Genomic DNA, 19,857 nt, shown 5'->3' with positions numbered 1-19,857 from the left:
ATATTTAAGATATATAGAATACCCCAGAATAATGAAATACACCATTTTAAATTACACTCTATAATGTACAAAACTCCACACCATAATTTATTACAACACAAATGAGTGGCAATATACTCCTACTCATTCTGTAAAATTGTGAGTAAAATTATTTTCAAAAAATTGCACAATAAAATGTCTCTATTGAATAAATATCAAAAGAAAATAAATTACAAAACATGTTTTTATTGTCAATATTTTTTTTTAGGAGAATTGGAATACAGCCTCAAAATAGTACTGTTAGTCTAAAAATGTCTTTGTGTTGATAAAAATATATTCTTTTGTAAGTTTACATTGAAAAGAAACACATTTGCTGGAAATTGTCCTCTGTAAAAACAAATTTTGAAGACATAATGTGTGCTAAGACTAACAGTAATAGTTCAAGGGTGCTATTCCAATTCTCATAGAAATAATGGGAAAAATTCAAAAGAACTTTTTATTTTTCTCAGACAATAATTATCAAAATTTGTTAGTATTTTCTAAACAGTAAACTGTTAACTGACTAAATAATCCTGAAATGAAAAGTGTTATTGTTTTTTCTGGGCCAGCGAATATAATGAAACATGACTACTGAACAAGAAAAAAAACTTATCACATTACAAATGCATAGTGGTGTTTTTCCTTATAAATCTCAGTTTAGACTTTATGAATACATGTATAACAATAACACCAGGATGCCTTACAATAACCACAAACAGGAAGGTTTCGTTTGGTGTTTCTCAATGAATGGTTTAGCTTCTCATGAAATTGGTCCTAATACAAGTGGAATGTCCATACGAGTCACATGATAATCTTTAAAATATCAGGTACAGTTATTCTATATCAACAATATGATTGTGTCGCTAATTTAATGATATTTTTTACCACAATTACCATAGCCAAAAATTTTTTGATGAAATTGCTTGTTTTATCAGATTTTACAATATTTTTCCTTTATTATTTAAAACATATTGTTTAGGTGTACACTGAGAGGAGTGATTGCTATTACAAATACATTGACTATTAAGGAAACTTTAGCGAAGCATAAGCACCAAGGTCCTTATAAATTTGTCTATGATACAGGGAGTGTATCTTGATCATTACAGGATCTAGATGTCACCTTGAATGAGGTGTATCTTCTTCAATTCAGATTCACTACAAATTTTTGACTTTGTATTTTTTATGAAACATATGACTGAGAAAATAGTAGTACATGTATATCAAAAAGGTAGAAAATACTCTACACAAGTTTTATCACAGATTTGTACACAGTCCTACTGAAATCTTCAGTTTCTAATAATTGTTTTTGAATATTCAATCATAAATAACAAACAATTTGCATAGCAAACATAACTTCATGAGGGTATATTTCCAAATATTAATATCACCGGGCCAACTCTCGAAAGCAGTGGCGCAGGCATCAGAACTTTTATTACGTTGAGGAGGATTGAGGAAGAAAGTTTTAAAAGGTAACGTGAAGTTCATATAATGATGTTTTATTTTACACGAGTTAAAAAAACAAAAACATGTTATAATAGTTCATATTATTATTAAAATTCAATGGTTTGTATTTTTGAAGTTGAAAAAATAATCAAAATATTTTATAAAATTGGGTCAACATTCACAGCCGAATTTCTATATATTCAATTCCCAAACCAATTTTGGTAGTAGATAATTTAACTAGTTGTATTTTTTAGTATTTCTCGGGTTGTAAGTTTTAGATGTTCTGTAAGTGAGATCATGGTATTATTAGTAACTGTTGATAATGTTGTGATGACTTTTTCAACCACCTCTAAATCCTCATCTTCACCTTCAGATAACCTTTTTAATGCATCCCATAAACCTACTACAGATCTGAAACATTACAAAATTTGTATACTTAAGTGATATCAAAATAGAAAATAGAATTGACCTATTGCAGCCTGTATCATTACTGAAGTTTGACAAGTAATATTTTTGCTCTGTCTGACCTTTGAGATATGCTTGGATGGTTTATTTAAAGAAATAGGCTGGGGGGCATTTATGATGGAACGCTTTTCAGTTAAAGACATCCATTTAAATACTTCTATTTTTTTCATTTATAGTTTAGGACTCAAAGGCAATGAGATTCATTAATAAAGAGGGAATTTAAAACTACATGCCAAACTAAAACACTTTGAATACATACCCTACAATTCCCATCAATATCAAAAAATAGTCTAAAAATTTCTGAGACCTTGTTAAGGACCTGTAAAAACAAAACAAATAGGCTACAGAGATCTAATATTTACTTATGCTTTAAAATTAGAACTTGATTTTTAGCTGCAATCATTGAGCTGAGTAAACCAAAAAAGAAAAAAAATCCACAAATCAATTGAAAAATTAAAACAGAAGCTGAAACATGTTGTTACACCAAGTTTCACTTTTTGCAATCTTTAGACCTATTTCAGCCTACTAAAGTCTACTTGACAAACGTATTAATGTAGTTCCCAATAAAGTTTGAGTGTGAATAACTTTCAACAGACTCATATACACATCATAATTTTGAATTGAAACATTGTGTTGAAGAAGTAGAAACTTACCCTTTAAATATATATAAATGGAAGACACCAGGTAAAATAAATGCTAGTAAGGTACAACATGTTGAACCAATTAATGCCATTAAATTAGAGAAACTTGGTATTAAGACCACAATTATACCAGTTAATGACACCATAATACATCGTAATATATTCTAGAAAATAGAAAAATGAAATTTTATAAAATAGGAAAATGATGCATTTCATTTCATAGAAAAGGATATGAAACATGACAATATATATTCTAGAAAATAGACTATATATAATTTAGAAAAAATGATATCGTAGGTTACTGCTTGAAACCTCGTATGTCATATTTAGTCATTTTCACTTTCTGGTACCGTTAGAAAGCACGTCAAATCTTGTGATCAAAATTTCTTGTTCCTAGCTTCATTGTAATTAATTCAAAATAACATGTATATTAACAGTCAGTTTTAAAAGCTCGTAAAATATCATATACAGATGAAAACAGAAAAACCTGTAATAATACGAGTTATTGAGAGTATTACCATATAAGGTTTAAATTGTCAAAGATTGAAAATAGTAAATATGATTTTAACCATACGCGTACAATCAGTTTTTCTCGAATTAAAGTAATTTCATGACATATAATGTCATACGAGGTTTCAAGCAATCATATACATTACAAAATAATCTTATACATGGCATATTAACATATATATTCTAGTAAAATAAGATAGAAAGATAGTGGACCTCAGCCATATACACCCACCACGGCATGCGGATAGTAAAAACGAAACATCAATTTTAAGTTTCATCAAAATCGGTTGAAAACTAAGAGAGTAATAGTATATTCAAGATTTTGGGGCAAGGGCAATAACTCTGCTTCTAACGGTCGAAAATAGCTCAAATTCGAACTTGATCTTCGTTTTATGAATATGTATACCCATACCGAATTTCATTTGATTCCATAAAAAAATCGAGTTTTTAGAGCGTTTACAAGCAAATGTTGACGGATGGACAACATGGGTGCCGACAATATACGTCCAAATAGAGAGATGTGGGCGTATATAAAAATCAAACTATTATAGAAATTACGATATATTCTAAAGAAAAAGGAAATGACACAATAGAAAACGTTCTACAACATGAAATAACTTCTGTTTATTGAAACAATACTAGAACTAAGATAAAATACTAACCCCTCTCCAATAATGTTTGTCAGCATCAGCTATTAAAATTCTTTCTAATATTTTCATCACAGGAAACATCATTACTAAAATAACAATACAGTCATATGATGTCTCCTCTAGATAATTTATTAGTCTCTGGGATAATCTGCATCATTTTTTTGTCTCCTGTATGATTTGTTAGTCTCCTGTATGATTTATTAGTCTCCTGTATGATTTGTTAGTCTCTTGTATCATTTTTTGTCTCCTGTATCATTTGTTAGTCACCTGTATCATTTGTTAGTCACCTGTATTAAGAGTTAAGAATTTAAGAATTGAAAAGTGTAGGCAAACACTACTGTCCTTGCAAAATTCCTCATTGCACAATGCATGCATTGTCCGTCTTCATGAACTTGAAGAGGTGAAGAAATGGAGGACACAAAACTCCATTTAGGTCACTTAGTTGCATACATGATAATATGGTGGTTATAAATACTAACCTGGGTATGTAAATAACAGAGCTAAACATAATGATGACTTTACAACCATACTAAAATCTACAGAACTACCTGAAATATTGTGAGCATGTGGTAATAACAATAAGAAATATATATATATATATAAAGTAAATATATATCAGGGTAGGATAAGATGATATTTTTACCACAGTTGATTCTATTATTTAGACAGAAAGTTCAACAGTTTACAGAAATACATAAGTACACTTAATCAAAATGAATATACCATATTGGACATATTCTGATCTTATTCATAACAACTTACCTTTTGGTAAATTCAAAGTAATAATTGGATTAGTCTGTGGACCAAATGACTGAAATTAAAAGAATGTATGAATGATAACATTGATGGGTATAATTACATACATTATGTATGGCCACAATAAATTTTTTAGTTTATGAAGATTAGAGTAAATCTGTGTATAGTTCCTACCCTTTTTTGACTTATAGAGCACTGGACTTAGATAAGAGGAGTATTTTCCATGTCATCCATGCATTAATGAGAGACCAAATTAACAAAAATACAAAATTTGTCTTCATAAAAAAAGTAAGCTTTCCTTTTCAATAAATTAAATGACATAGAAAATAATTACCAGATATCCTGCAGAACCAAATGTAATATATAATGTTGTAGCTAATACCATAGATATTATAAATATTCTGAAAATATACAAAACATTTTACTATAACATAATACAATAGTAACAAGTTAAATCATTTATAGAATTGTAAGGTTCAAATCTTATGTATAACATATTCTTTTTGAAAATACAGAACTAATTCATTCAAATTTCAATGTTCATGAAAGGAAAAAAATCAACATTTTTATCACACAACAGTTGTGTTCTCAAGTAAATAATACAGGTTCATAAAAACTGTATGAACTCATAGCACAGGTTAATAACAATGCAAATTAGGTCATGTATTTGGAAATTGTTCCAAATAACATAATATTGATTAAAAGTATCAATTTAGTAATAACATTATTGTTGTTACCAAGATCTTTTTTGTAACACACAATGACATTTTGTAGAAGGCTGACCTCAAAATGAAGGTCCTATATAGAAAAAGTGCAAGGAATTTGAGAAAAATGTGCATTTAATGATAGTTGTGATATGAATAGAATCTTTCACTCGTGCTTACGTTGTATTAAATTTTATGAAATTCTCCCCAAGGTTCAGGTAATATTAAATCTGGCAACTCATTTCATAAATTTCATATTACAAAAGCACTCGTTTAAGATTCTCTATGTATGACCTGTGAGCCTTACTTTTTAAATTTGTGTCGTTTTTCCTGAGCAACAGATGATTCTAATGATAATATCATACCAGCACCCTGAAATATAAATAAATAATTTGACAACAAGAGTGTATAATAAACATTTTGCAATAATTTTACTTCTGTTCAAATGTTTAAAAGGGTAGGTGTGCCATTTTTGGAGTTGATTTTAGTCTTTAATAAATGTAAATAGTCTTCAGAAGTACTAGAAATGTACGAAAATCACATAATTCCTTTAAAAATACTTCAAACTTGGCCAACAAGAGTTTACAGTGGACATACCTGGTGTCATAAATATACAACAGAATCCCAGTATGATCAGAAAAATCCAAAATGTAATGTAACGTTAAGGATAATGACTTAGTTTTATTGAATTATCAGATTAAAGGGGGTTTCTGTTATAAAGTTATGATACTGGCTAGGTCCAAAGGTGAATATATACTCTTATTGGTAAGGTTTTACAATCTGGATTTTATGTATTTTTCTACTCACCTCATAACAATAAATAGCTATAGCCAAGAAAAATGGAAAACCTTTTATGGACATTTCTTTGGGATGGATTCTAAAAATAAAAATCAAGAGAATCACAGTATACCACTTGAGTAATATATAGAACAAAATAAAACCTAAATAATAACAATTATATTAGTACTATGTTAGTATATGGGTTGTTAATTTGAAATTTCGATTGCAAAATAAATTTTAAGCCAAAAATGAGAACTGCACGAAAAATGACATGAGCAAATGACAGAAAACTAGCACCAATCTTACTATAGTGGAAAACAAACTACTAAACAAGGAATGGTGATAGTGGATGGAGAAGTTTATCAAGTTCAAAAATCTCAGGTTGTGGACATTGTGGATTTTGGATTTTCTACTAAATGGTTGTTACTGGCAACTTGGATAAATTGGAATAATTTGACTGAAATACAGTTCTAGATATCTTGTTTCATTTATTTCCTTTTGGTTATTTTATTTATTCTAGATGCCTAAAGGATTATTATTTCATCTTATTTCAGATCAGAACAGAAGAAAAATACAGTTCCACATTGTTTATCCCATTTTGTAAATGAAGTATCTGTTCCATTACATTTGGAAGAATCAAACCCTCTCTTCCCAAAAATCTAACAAGTGGTTGCCTAGCAAGATACACCCACTTTCCTGATACATTTTCAGTATATCAAGGGCGGTCACCAATCTGTGATTTAAACAAACACACAAAATTCTGACATAAACAGTCACGTCTATTGCATTAACGAGCCAACAAATTTTGATGAGTTTTTACTAAGTAAAGGGCAATAACTCAAATTTCGTTGATCAAAAAAATTGTCAAATTCAATCTTGACTAAGATCTCATCATTATAAATGATCACAACAAATTTCATTTAAATCGGATGATTCATGATATGAAACAAGTTTGATAATTGTCTCAGATAGTTTTATCGTCAGCAAGACTGATCATCGTGATCCAATCAGATTCATCTCCTTGCAATGGCATGCTCCACACATGATTATCAACATGGTGGAAAACTGGAGATTTTTGTCTCCTCGTGTGCCCGTGCCAGTCAGTGAAACTCTTGACAAGACTCAAGTCGGCGAGAAAAATTAACGACAAAATTTTGCCACAGAATTTTAGGCTAGAATACAAAGCGCCTCATTATCCCCAAAATTATCCCCATCAGACTAATTCACCCTAGGTTGAGAACCCCTGAACCCAATACTATTTTTTTTGTGATGATTTGTAACTGACATTAAATGTGAGATCCTAGACCTTGCAGTTACTAACAGAAACAGAACAAAACAGAATATCTAGAGATTTATTTCAATCAGATTTTGAAAAACAGGATCAATAGAGGTTTGTCTTAAATCTTAGGAATTTTTTTTTCAGATATATTAATTGCTAGTTCATGCAATAAATTAAAATTTTGATATTTCAGAAGTACTGGTATCCTAAGCCCCAACATTAGCCTGATTCAGCTTGTATTTAACAATTACAAGACATAAAGAGCCATAACCAATACAAATAATTTGCTCAATTTGAAAGTTGAATGATCTTAAAGAAATACCTTCAAACATTGAGAAAGGGAAACAAGTGGTTGCCTAGAAAAATACGCCCACTTGCCTGATAAATTTTCAGTATATCAAGGGTGGTAGCAGTACCAATTTGTGCAAGATATTGTTGACTTAATCAAACTCAAAATTTCATAAAATTCAGACATAAACTTTCACCTCTATCGAATTCACGTCACATTCAACAAATTTTTTATGTGTTTTAAGTAAGGGCAATAACTTAAAATTCTGTTCATCAAAAAATTGTCAAATTCAAACTTGACCAAGATCTCATTGTAATACTGTATCCTCTATTGTGTTCAAACGAAATGTGCTGGGTTTTCCCTAAGTCAAGAGCAATAACTCAAATTCCATTCATCGAGAAATTGTCAACTCTTTGTTCAAAATCTCATGGTAATAGATGATCGCACCAAATTTCATTAAAATCTTAGTCAAGGGCATTAACTCAAAGACCTTTCATCGAGAAATCATCAAATTCAATCTTGACCAAGTTCTCATCGTTATAAACGTATTATATATTGAATTATACTTCAAAATATAGAATGAAAACATATTCAATACATTGGGCAAAACCTAGTTTGTCTGAAAATTCCCTAATGAATTCTTTTGATATCATCTGAAAGTATGTTTTGTAATGAAGGCATACCAAGAATGTTACAGTTTCTACAGATTGAACGAAATTATCTCTTTTCAAATTTGTATTCTTATTATATTTCATCCAATTAATTACCTAGCTCTAATGTGAATTCAGGACATTTTATTCTAATTTATCATGAAATATAGAAAATAATGAAACAAGCAATTAATATATCTAATGTTTAGAAACCTCCACCAAGTGTTATATAGTAAAATCAACTCTTACGTTACTCTAGAATGAATATACATATAAAATAGTCTATTAACAGAAGCATAAATATTCATAAGGTAGAAATAGATAGAAACAATTAAATTAAATCTTCTGCTCCAGTAAGTTCAGGCTTTCATTGATTTGTCTATCATATCCCATTGCTGCACTTCCTAATTTATAATAAGCATAATGTATTCACATGTATGTTATAAATTAAAGTTTGTTGTGTTGATATTTAGTTGTAAATAGCTGTATTGAGTTAGTAAGCAAAAACACAAACTTTGTTCATTAAAAATGCAACCTAAGCTAACTGCCACAATATATAATAACATATTAAACAAGAACACTTACCTTACTGTATAAAGATGTTCAAAATCAAACCAAAATACAACACCAAATGCAAAAATATTGGAAACCTGTGCCATCAAACTGAAAAAAATTACTGAGAATGAAAACTTTTCTGTGTTTAAGCCCAGTTTTTTTTTTTTATCTATTTTACAAGTATCTTTTTTATTCTAAAAAAGGGACTTAGAAATGAATCAAATTTCAAAAATGTGATTTGTCCACATAAAAAAATTATAAGTGAAAAACAAGGAATTATTCATATTTTCTTCAAACAACTGTGACAACTTTTGTGAATTGCTTCAAACAAGGATTCAACCTCTTTTACTGAAGTAAACTAGACAGAACAAATTTTATTTCATATGCATTTTCAGGAAACTTGGCTGAGCTGATTGTAAACAATGAAAGGTAATTATGGTCTAACAAATATCATATTTTATATACAGTACAGTCTGGTTTAGTAAAGTCTAAGATCCTAGTCATTTACAACCATTCTGAAAATGGATTCTGAGTCTGTGTCACTTGTTTATAAAGCTTTGCCCTGAATCCGAAATCAGATTTTGAATCCAACAAACTTCCTAACTTGGCAAAGTCGTTGAAATTGATAGTTTGTCAAAGATGTTATTTTTCTGTGTCAAACCTATTCAGTAGCTGAGATATGTTACCATGAAAATATTTGATATTAGAGTTCTCAATGACCTATCCTTACCCGCAGAGGGTATGTGATTAGAATCAGCAGGAGTATCTGTGGGCTCAACCATCTTGCTTTTCGAATCAGTGTCAATTGTTTACAAATCAAGTTTCATATTTCTTGTAGATAAGTAGGGCCTAATTGTATCCCTTTGAAAATGAATATCAATATATAATTACCTAGATAAAGCTAAACTGTTCAAATGTCTTATTAATGTGAGTAAAGTTAAAGGAGGTAGTAAGATAGCTAACCAACTGAATCTGTAACAAAATAAAATCAATTTAAATATATTTCTAACAACCAATTAGAATCAAATACTTTTACTCATAACATTCATACAAAAAATAATAGAATTTTACTTAACAAAATATATTTTATGCAACTGACATCTATTTTGCAAAAAAATATAAAATAATAAAATTCAATTATATCACAAATTCCCAAAAAGGGAAAACCAATTAAAACTATATCATTGTCCTGTTATTTGACGTTTCGGCTTACTGCCTTCTTCAGAAACACCCAAAATAGATCTCGATCACATCTTATTCCGTTATTTTACTAACTATTTAAAGTTTAGAATAGTTAGTAAAATAACGGAATAAGATGTGATTGAGATCTATTTTGGGTGTTTCTGAAGAAGGCAGTAAGCAGAAACGTCAAATAACAGGACAATAATATAGTATTAAAATTCAATATAAAATCAATCAGCAAGACTTCTGTAATGGAAGTTAAACATATTTACTCAGGGGATATAAATCTAGCTTGGCTCATTTAACAGGATTGAAAAGCCAACAAAGATATTCCATTTGTTTACAATTATAGTAACTTACATGCTGACTCCTGTAATGTAGTCTGATAAATTTTTAACTATAAATATTAGATAGGCACAACAGAAACCTAAAAATAACAGAAATTCAAATCTTACACAGAGCATAACATACATTGACAGAGATTGGCAGACCTTGTCCACATAAAGTGAAAATTTTACATCAAAATGATTACAAATTATCTTTTGCGATAAACAAAGTTATATATTTAACGGGATTGTAAAGAGGTTTTTCTAAATTTTTCGTTTATCCGGGACACTGATAACATCAATTTCCACCATTCCAATTTTCAGTCATTGCAATCTTTAATACTGTCCAAAAATATGCAGAAATCTTAATCAAACTTTCTTACCAGTTTGTGAAATAACAATTGCCATATCAACTAACAGCTTTCCTATAGGCCCCATAGCATGGAATCCTGAAACAAGATACATATCTCAGAACGTGACATTACTTCCAAAAATTTCTAACAAACTTACAATATAGATGAAAAAATAACAAAAACTTGAATTCTCAGGAAATCCAGTTGCTTAGAGTAAACTTAGGCAGAGAATCTTACCACAATTTAGTTAAATACAGGATAATCACTAGTATAGTTGATTACATAATTAGAATAAACATTTATTTTAAGTAACTTTCAGTTTAAGGCAACATTTAAATTTAAAATATTTTGCAAATTGAACAGAACTATAAGCCTATGAATTTTACATCATGTTCATCACCGATATCTTTAGATAACTGAAATGATTTTGTACAAAATCTGTAGAATTTGTGTTCAATAGCAGAGGAATTAAGTCCACACAACCGCTTTGAGAAAGATTGACATGAATCTAAATACTAACCTACATCACCATAGGTTAAATCATCTCCCTTAAAAGATACAAAGTAAAATTACAAAACTGTCAAAATAGAGTTAATAAATAATAAAATAAAAATACCAAATAAATAATATTAGCTATGTGGACTCTCTTAAACAAATGTAAAATGAAAATCTCAGGAAATTTTTGGTGAATGCAACCACTAAATAAAAGTGGACCCCCCGAGAGAGGTAGTACTTAACATCAGTTAATTTTGGTGAACATTATAAAAGTTTATTCTGGGTAAATGAAATTCTTCATGACAATAACATACTTTGCTAGTAAATAAATAACAAATATATAAGGTAAATGTGAATCTAGCCTGAATGTGCCACGCCCATCCCATTTTTGTCACATCTGTTATAATGTTTACAATGCTAAGCTAAATAAAAATTTCAAGCGTCTAAAGTTATTAGATCATGAGATATTCATACTTTCATGTTAAAGTCTTGAGATTTTACGGCAAACGTCAAATTACGCACAGTTACTATAGAAGTCAGTTCAAAATATCTAGTGTTATATACCATTGGAAAGAAGAGATAGCCCGTAATAAAGATATATGAGAAATTTTGTCATATGTAAATTAAGTCACGTGACACAGCTCTTTAAAATTAAAAATCGCTATTTTCAAATGGCTGTAAAACCGAAAGTTTACATTGCACAGCAAATCTGAAGACACCATCGGATAGATCTCGTCAGGGGTAACAAGTTTTGTGCGGGTCATAAGGTCACCAAAAGTCAAGGTCACGAATTATGGGCCTTAAAACATTTTGCATTCACTGGATAAATATGACCGGAAACATAAGAAAAGTAAAATCAAAATTCAAAAATCGGCTTCCTGAGAAGTGTTTGCAATCGATTGAAGATAACATAGACATCAACATCACACACATCTGATTATCCCCTAAGGCCCAATTTCTCGTTTTTCAAAAGTGAGTCATATCAATATGGTGGTTGACCTGTTACTTCCGGGTCAGATTTTTTAAATAGTATATCTTGCATGGGCAATTCTAGCTTATTGCAAAAAGAATTTTTTAAATATCTTCAAAATTCCGGAAGTTGAAATTTTCAGTTTAAAAGCGAACAACGTCTAAACCGGAAGTGATATCGAAAATATGAAAATAGAATTTACTTCGCAATCAAAATGACTATTTACCTGTAAATTTTCAGATTGATTGAAATTAAATTGTACAAGTTAAAAAAAAACTCAAATTTTGAAAATCAAAAAGTCAGCGACAAAAGTCAAAATTCTGAAATTCTTGAATTGCCAATCTGTAGAACTCAGTTCAAAGCAGTTAACTTAAAAAAAAACATTTGCAAAACAAAGCAGTGTGTTCGATAGAACGCACTGCAATAACCGATCAAAGTAAGGATATACTTTTATGACACAAAAATTACCCATGAAATTAAGAATTTTGAATTATTTTTATCATTAATCGATTATTGATCGGTAGTATGCAATCTATAATCAATCTCAAATTGCTAATCAATACCCAGCCCTAGCCTAGAGTCTTGACATGATAGTACTACAAGTATGGCATCAATTTTGTATTTTTAATCATCAAGCCAAGCCGTATATGGATTTAACCTAAATTCTATATTATACTGTTTATGTTGATGTATAAAGAGTTATCTAAATCAACAGGGACAGTTTCATTAAAAAAAAAGAATCTCTACACAAAAAGTGACTCACAATTGGTTTAGGTGGGTCTTTAACTCGAATCATCATTTCTCCTTCATTAATTAATTCTTTATATTCCTCTTCATGTCCCTCAGTCAAACCATCATCAGTATGAATATAAGATCTTTCAGTATTACTATCTAATTTCTTACCCATCAACTGATATTTACAATCTATTATCAGTAACATAGCCTTAACACTGAAAGATAAAGTAATATTTACAATCTATTATCAGTAACATAGCCTTAACACTGAAAGATAAAGTAATATTTACAATCTATTATCAGTAACATAGCCTTAACACTGAAAGATAAAGTAATATTTACAATCTATTATCAGTAACATAGCCTTAACACTGAAAGATAAAGTAATATTTACAATCTATTATCAGTAACATAGCCTTAACACTGAAAGATAAAGTAATATTTACAATCTCTCATTTACTAATGTTGCCTTAACACTGAAAAATAGAGTAATATTTACAAACTCGCATTTACTAATGTTGCCTTTACGCTGAAAAATAGAGTAATATTTACAAACTAGCATTTACTAATGTTGCCTTTACGCTGAAAAATAGAGTAATATTTACAAACTAGCATTTACTAATGTTGCCTTTACGCTGAAAAATAGAGTAATATTTACAAACTAGCATTTACTAATGTTGCCTTTACGCTGAAAAATAGAGTAATATTTACAAACTAGCATTTACTAATGTTGCCTTTACGCTGAAAAATAGAGTAATATTTACAAACTAGCATTTACTAATGTTGCCTTAACACTGAAAGATACAGTAATATCTACAATCTGTTACTAGTCACATAGCCTTAAAGAGACATTCCGCTTTTTTTATATCTTAAAAATTATTTTGCTCAAATTTGTGAAAACTATAAACCAAAAATAATGGATCCCATAACATATCTGAAAGTTTTAACAAAAAAAATCCAAGCGTTAATTTACATAACCTTTTAGAGTTTGTTTTTTTCCTTTTTGTAAGCTGTTACAAAACTACTGTATGGATTTGAGTAAAAATAAACGCTTAATTGTAGAGAAACATGTCTCCTACGCTTTCAGCTAATCATAACGAGCTATTATAAAGCCAAACACCGAAACTAGATCAATCTGCTTAATTAACAATTAGTACTCTCAGTTTTTAATTAATCCTTTTAAAATAAATTCAGTTTAATAGCATACTTTAGAAATATATTTCAGTTATAATTTACAACATTTTTGATAATGAAAATCTTTTACTAAAAAAGGCAGGATGCCCCTTTAACACTGAAAGAAAACGTAATATTTTCTATCTATTATTGATTACAGATAAAATAATATTAAATATTCAGATATCTTTTATATATCAGGTTTATTGTATTGGAACAAAATCATTATAAAAATTAGGCTACATTTAAAATAATAAACTAAAATGTCTAAAATCAACAATAACTTATTCCTGATCACAGTTCTCCGTGGTATTATGGAGATTATAATTTCAGATTAACGTGGTGTAGCCTATATTTGTGCATATAAGGATCAAACATCTAATTTCGTCAAAATTGAAAAACGCAAATTCATTTTTTTTATGCTAAGACATTTCCTCAGATATTCTACAAAATAATTAAAATTGGTTTTCTCTTTTTGAATCCCTCACCTTGACCCATATCTAATGAGTAACCAACCCATCTTATGCTGACACGGAATCAGCTGGTTTATCACTTGACTTCGTTCAATTGACTACATTCTAGCAGATGACACTTAGAATTCCGATTACAGCTCGGATTATTAGGAAATTTGGTCGATAAAAAATTGTATTTGTATTTGTATTTGTAATTGTATTAATGTCTACTTTAGACATTAATACAATTACCTTGTTTGAAACTACTGGAATCATTCTACTAGCAGATATTGTATAAATAACCCATGTTTATCAAAACAAGCGAATGCGGAGGTCACGCGAGGCCGCATATGTAGATTATTAATCATGTGTGGAGATGCAGGAAAAATAGGATAGCACGAAATTAGGTTACTTAACTGTATATACAGTCAAGTAACCTAATTTCGTGCTAACCTATTTCTATGCATCTCTGGAAATGATTTATAATTGACAAATACAAAATGGCGGATTTCACTTATTACCAAACGTCACAATTTTTTATCGGCCAAATTTCCTTATAATTCCAAGTGTCGTCTGCTAGAATGTAGTCCAATAAACGAAGTCACGTGATCAACTAGCGGATTCCGTGTCAGCAGAAAATTTCTATGGAACACAATGTGGGCCATATTCTTATGTTGTTTCATTGACTTTTAGAAATAAATCACGCTACGTATCTTTTTTGTACGTCACTATTATTTTTCAAAATCATGGTTCTTTGAAGGAATTGTCACTAGTTATAATATATTATTAAAGATAAATACTAAGAGAAGTTAATTATACCACTGGGTATTCATACAACATTTATTTACTTATTTATAGATCAAACATTGTACACGAAAATTTGCCGCCGTTGTCGAGTTGGTTACTCATGAAAAATGGGTCAAAGTGAAGGATTTATAAAGAAAATCGAAACAAACCAATTTTAATTATTTTGTAGAATATCTGAGGAAACATCATAAAAAAAAATTCTGTTTTTTTAACTTTGACGAAATTTGGAGTTGAATCATTATATGCACGTAAATAGGTTACACTACTGTAAAAATAATAAGCAAGATGTGATTATGATGTGATATTGCTACATTGTATCACTAAAAAGGAATAATTGTTTTACCTTATAAAGCCTACAAATGTCATTATCAGGGCCCCTTCAAGTATTCCAGCCTGAAAAAAAGAGGATCAATTTAATTTCGCAATTGGAACCAAATAGGACTGTACACAAAACTTATTTTAAACTTTAGAGAATGTCAGATGTCAAAAGTCACACAAACCTCTTTAAAAGCAAATGGCAATCCCAAAATACCCGCTCCTATGAATGAAATGAAAATATTTGCAAATATCTTAATACTGTTCTTGGATCCACCTGATCCAGAATTCGTTGGGCCTGCCATCGTTGTCTCCGTTTATTCTCTCCGCTCAAATTATTTTATAATTTTTCCATATATTTCACATGTTTGTTTTGATTTGACCGATGTCAAAATGATATCTGCAACGTGGAAGACAACGCCATCCAGTGGGAAAATACCCCGAGTAATGTTTAAAGAAAGAGAACTTTGAATATATAGACAACTATTAACTCATTTATCTTGTAAATATGTGTTGAAAATGGGACATAACTTGGGAAGTCGTCCATCGGTTGAGACAAAAATTAACCCTTTTCCGCATATTTTTGTTGCATATATTCTTTAAATTTGAATCTAGTATCACAGTTTATAACATTGTCTTAATTTCTTATAATATAGATATACATTTTATAACATAGAGTTATATTTGTTATAATTTATACATATATAGATTTGTAACATTGAGTTTATATGTTATAATAAAGATATAGATTTTGTAACATTGAGTTTATATGTTATACATTTTGTAACATTGAGTTCATATGTTATAATAGATATAGATTCTGTAACATTGAGTTTATATGTTATAATAAAGATATAGATTTTGTAACATTGAATTTATATGTTATAATAAAGATATACATTTTGTAACATTGAGTTTACATGTTATAATATAGATATATATACATTTCAAGACATTGAGTTATATTGTTATAATAGATATAGATAGATATTTTATTGTATCAATACGTACCATAAACATACATTATTCAACAATACAATGTGAAAAATAAAACACTATGCAGATTTTAATGTGATAAAAAACAATGTGGTAAAACATTAATAATGATATTTTGAAATAAAATAGGTTAATAATAATGCAATAATATATTGTTATGATATAGAAACACATGTTACATATTTTGTTTTGTTAATAAGTGTAGTATATAGTCATGTAGAACATAGTAATATAGGCAGAAACATCTGACTCTAATCCAACATCTGATAGCTATTTTGAAAGTTGTTGACTGGTGCAGAGACAGAACAAATAGGCCCTGTATAGTGAAGATTTTCCGCATATCCGAAAAAAAACCCCTACAGTGTATTTACTTAAATCGGATGCACCAAAGCCAGATATATTCAGAAAGAGATCTTTATGTCACATCTGCAATTCAATCATTTTTTTTTTTTTGCGAAACTGATCTCTTGTCAACCAAAACGCCAAGAGTCACATCATACGAACAAAACGAAATGATACCCAACACTAATTTACAGCCATCGTGAATGTAATTTAATATCCTGTAAGACAAATGCGCATCTTCGGAGTAGTTGAAAATCGCCATAAAATAGGGTCTAGTTTTTCTGATTCTGACGGAGTAGAGGCTGGTGTTTCGAACTATTAGTACAGTCAAGTAACCTAATTTCGTGGAAACCTATTATTCGTGGATTTCTGGAAACGATTAATAATTTACATGAGCGACCTTGCTCGACCTCCGCATTAGTTTGTTTTGATAAACATGGGTTTTCTCTACAATATCAGCTAGTAGAATGAATTTAGTAGTTTCAAGCAAGGTAAACTGTATTAATGTATACTTTGACAAATACAAAATGGCGGATTTCAGCTATTACCAAACGTCACCATGTTTTATCAGCCGAATTTACTTATAATCCCACGCGGTAATCGGAATTCCAAGTGTCGTCTGCTAGAATGTAGTCCAACAAATCAAGTCGCGTGATCAACTAGCGGATTCCGTGTCAGCAGAAAATTTCTATGGAACACAAAGTGGGCCATATTCTTATGTGACTTTTAGCAATAAATCACGCTACATATCTTATTTTGTCAGTCACTAATTTTTTTTAAATCGTGGTTCTTTGAAGGAATTGTCACTAGTTATAATGAATTGATATTAAAGATAAATACTAAGAGAAGTTAATTATACCACCGGTTTCCATACAACGTGTTTTTCTCGACTTATTTATAGATCAAACATTGTACACGAAAATAGGTGACGCATTCTGCCGCCGTTGCCGAGTTGGTTGCTCATGAAATATGGGTCAAAGTGAAGGATTGATAAATAAAATCGAAATAAACCAGTTTTAATTATTTTGTAGAATATCTGAGGAAACATCTCAGACATAAAAAAAAAATTCTTTTTTTTTAACTTTGACGAAATTCTGTGTTGAATCCACGAAAATGGGTACACCACTGTAATATAGGAACACAACTTGTTACAGTGTTTAAATTTGTCGTAATATAAAATACATTTTGTTACACTGTATAAATTTCATATAATATAAGAATACCTTTTATATTACTGTTTTAGTTTGTGATAATACAGTTTTATAACTGTTATAATTTATCAACACATCGGGCCTACAGTTTTTCTTTTAACACTATATCAATTGTTGAATTGTTTTATGGCCATATTTGTAGCACTGGTATAACGTTTATTAATTGCAAAAGAGCCACATATTATATTACAAAAAAAATATAATATATTATAAAAACCAACAACAACAAAGGGCATTTAACTACTTAAAATAGATAGGAACATGAAGATTGTCAAGATGGTGAATATTTAGGTCTTAGAATCAAGCTAAAAGAAATAATGAAGGGTCACAAAATTGATCAGCGTTTAATTTCAAAATCTAACTTATGTAAAGGCGTTATCAAATGACAGGGGCCAGTGGTCTTGTGAGAAAGTGTTCTAGTCACCACGTACCACAAATTTAAAGCAAACCGCTCAAAGTTTAATGTTCAAGGGAGATAAGTTCTGTAATATAAAAAATTTCCTAAGGCAAACACTAAGGGAAGTAATCTTACTCAGAACAATATTTAATAAAATAATGTATGATACCATATTAAACACACATTTCTTACAATGAAATAATTCCTGAAAAGGCGTAAATTTCAAGTGTTGTTGTTTTTTTTAAATATAAAAATTAGAAAGGTAAACAACAATAAAGGAATAAACTCAGAATATATTTTATCGAGATTGGATGATTGACAAGTTCCTTAAGCAACGGCGACGACAAACAGACGTTCCAAACTTTAACAACAAGATACTTATAGCTAAAACTTTCAGAAAATGGAATTCTTCCAATAGTTTTCACTAGTTACAGCACCTAACATTCACAATCTGTGGAGAAAGAGTGGGGAAGAGAATCATCACAATGACATGCTTTGCATTAGTTTTCTGCAATTTCGTAAATGGAGGTAATTTTGTCGGGATTGTTAAATCATTCATTTATTTGTTGTGACATAGAAAACGTTTAGTAACACTGTTGTAATTTGTTATATTACATAAAACGTTTTGTAACAGTTTTAATTAGTTTAATATAAAATACGTTTTGTAACACTGTTTTAATTAGTTATGATATAAAATACGTTTTGTAACACTGTTTTAATTAGTTATGATATAAAATACGTTTTTTAACATGGTTTTAATTAGCTATGATATAAAATACGTTTTGTAACACTGTTTTAATTAGTTATGATATACAATACGTTTTGTAACACTGTTCTAATTAGTTATGATATAAAATACGTTTTGTAACACTGTTTTAATTAGTTATGATATAAAATACGTTTTTTAACATTGTTTTAATTAGCTATGATATAAAATACGTTTTGTAACACTGTTTTAATTAGTTATGATATAAAATACGTTTTGTAACACTGTTTTAATTAGTTATGATATAAAATACGTTTTGTAACACTGTTTTAATTAGCTATGATAGAAAATACGTTTTGTAACACTGTTTTAATTAGCTATGATATAAAATACGTTTTGTAACATGTTTTAATTAGCTATGATATAAAATACGTTTTGTAACACTGTTTTAATTAGTTATGATATAAAATACGTTTTTTAACATTGTTTTAATTAGTTATGATATAAAATACGTTTTTTAACATTGTTTTAATTAGTTATGATATAAAATACGTTTTGTAAACAGTTTTAATTAGTTATGTTATAAAATACGTTTTACACTGTTTTAATTATTTATGATATAAAATACGTTTTACACTGTTTTAATTATTTATGATA

The 19,857-nt window shown here is 29.3% G+C and overlaps 1 protein-coding gene across 1 annotated transcript; it reads right to left on the bottom strand.

Annotated features, from left to right (window-relative positions):
• Positions 1 to 1,694: 1,694 nt before the first annotated feature.
• Positions 1,695 to 15,853, bottom strand: LOTGIDRAFT_157294 (hypothetical protein; the record flags this gene model as incomplete). The annotated part of the gene is made up of 17 exons (XM_009049054.1): positions 1,695 to 1,872; positions 2,186 to 2,245; positions 2,580 to 2,731; positions 3,740 to 3,813; positions 4,207 to 4,275; positions 4,490 to 4,538; positions 4,818 to 4,884; positions 5,495 to 5,559; positions 5,995 to 6,064; positions 8,771 to 8,848; positions 9,632 to 9,712; positions 10,283 to 10,349; positions 10,632 to 10,697; positions 11,122 to 11,149; positions 12,830 to 13,016; positions 15,577 to 15,626; positions 15,734 to 15,853. The coding sequence occupies 17 exons, from the start codon at positions 15,851 to 15,853 to the stop codon at positions 1,695 to 1,697; spliced, it is 1,461 nt and encodes a 486-aa protein (XP_009047302.1).
• Between the last annotated feature and the right edge of the window lie 4,004 nt (positions 15,854 to 19,857).

The sequence above is a fragment of the Lottia gigantea genome (assembly GCF_000327385.1).
Source record: "Lottia gigantea unplaced genomic scaffold LOTGIsca_13, whole genome shotgun sequence".
Lineage (NCBI taxonomy): Eukaryota > Metazoa > Mollusca > Gastropoda > Lottiidae > Lottia > Lottia gigantea.
This window is presented reverse-complemented; position numbering and strand designations above follow the sequence as displayed.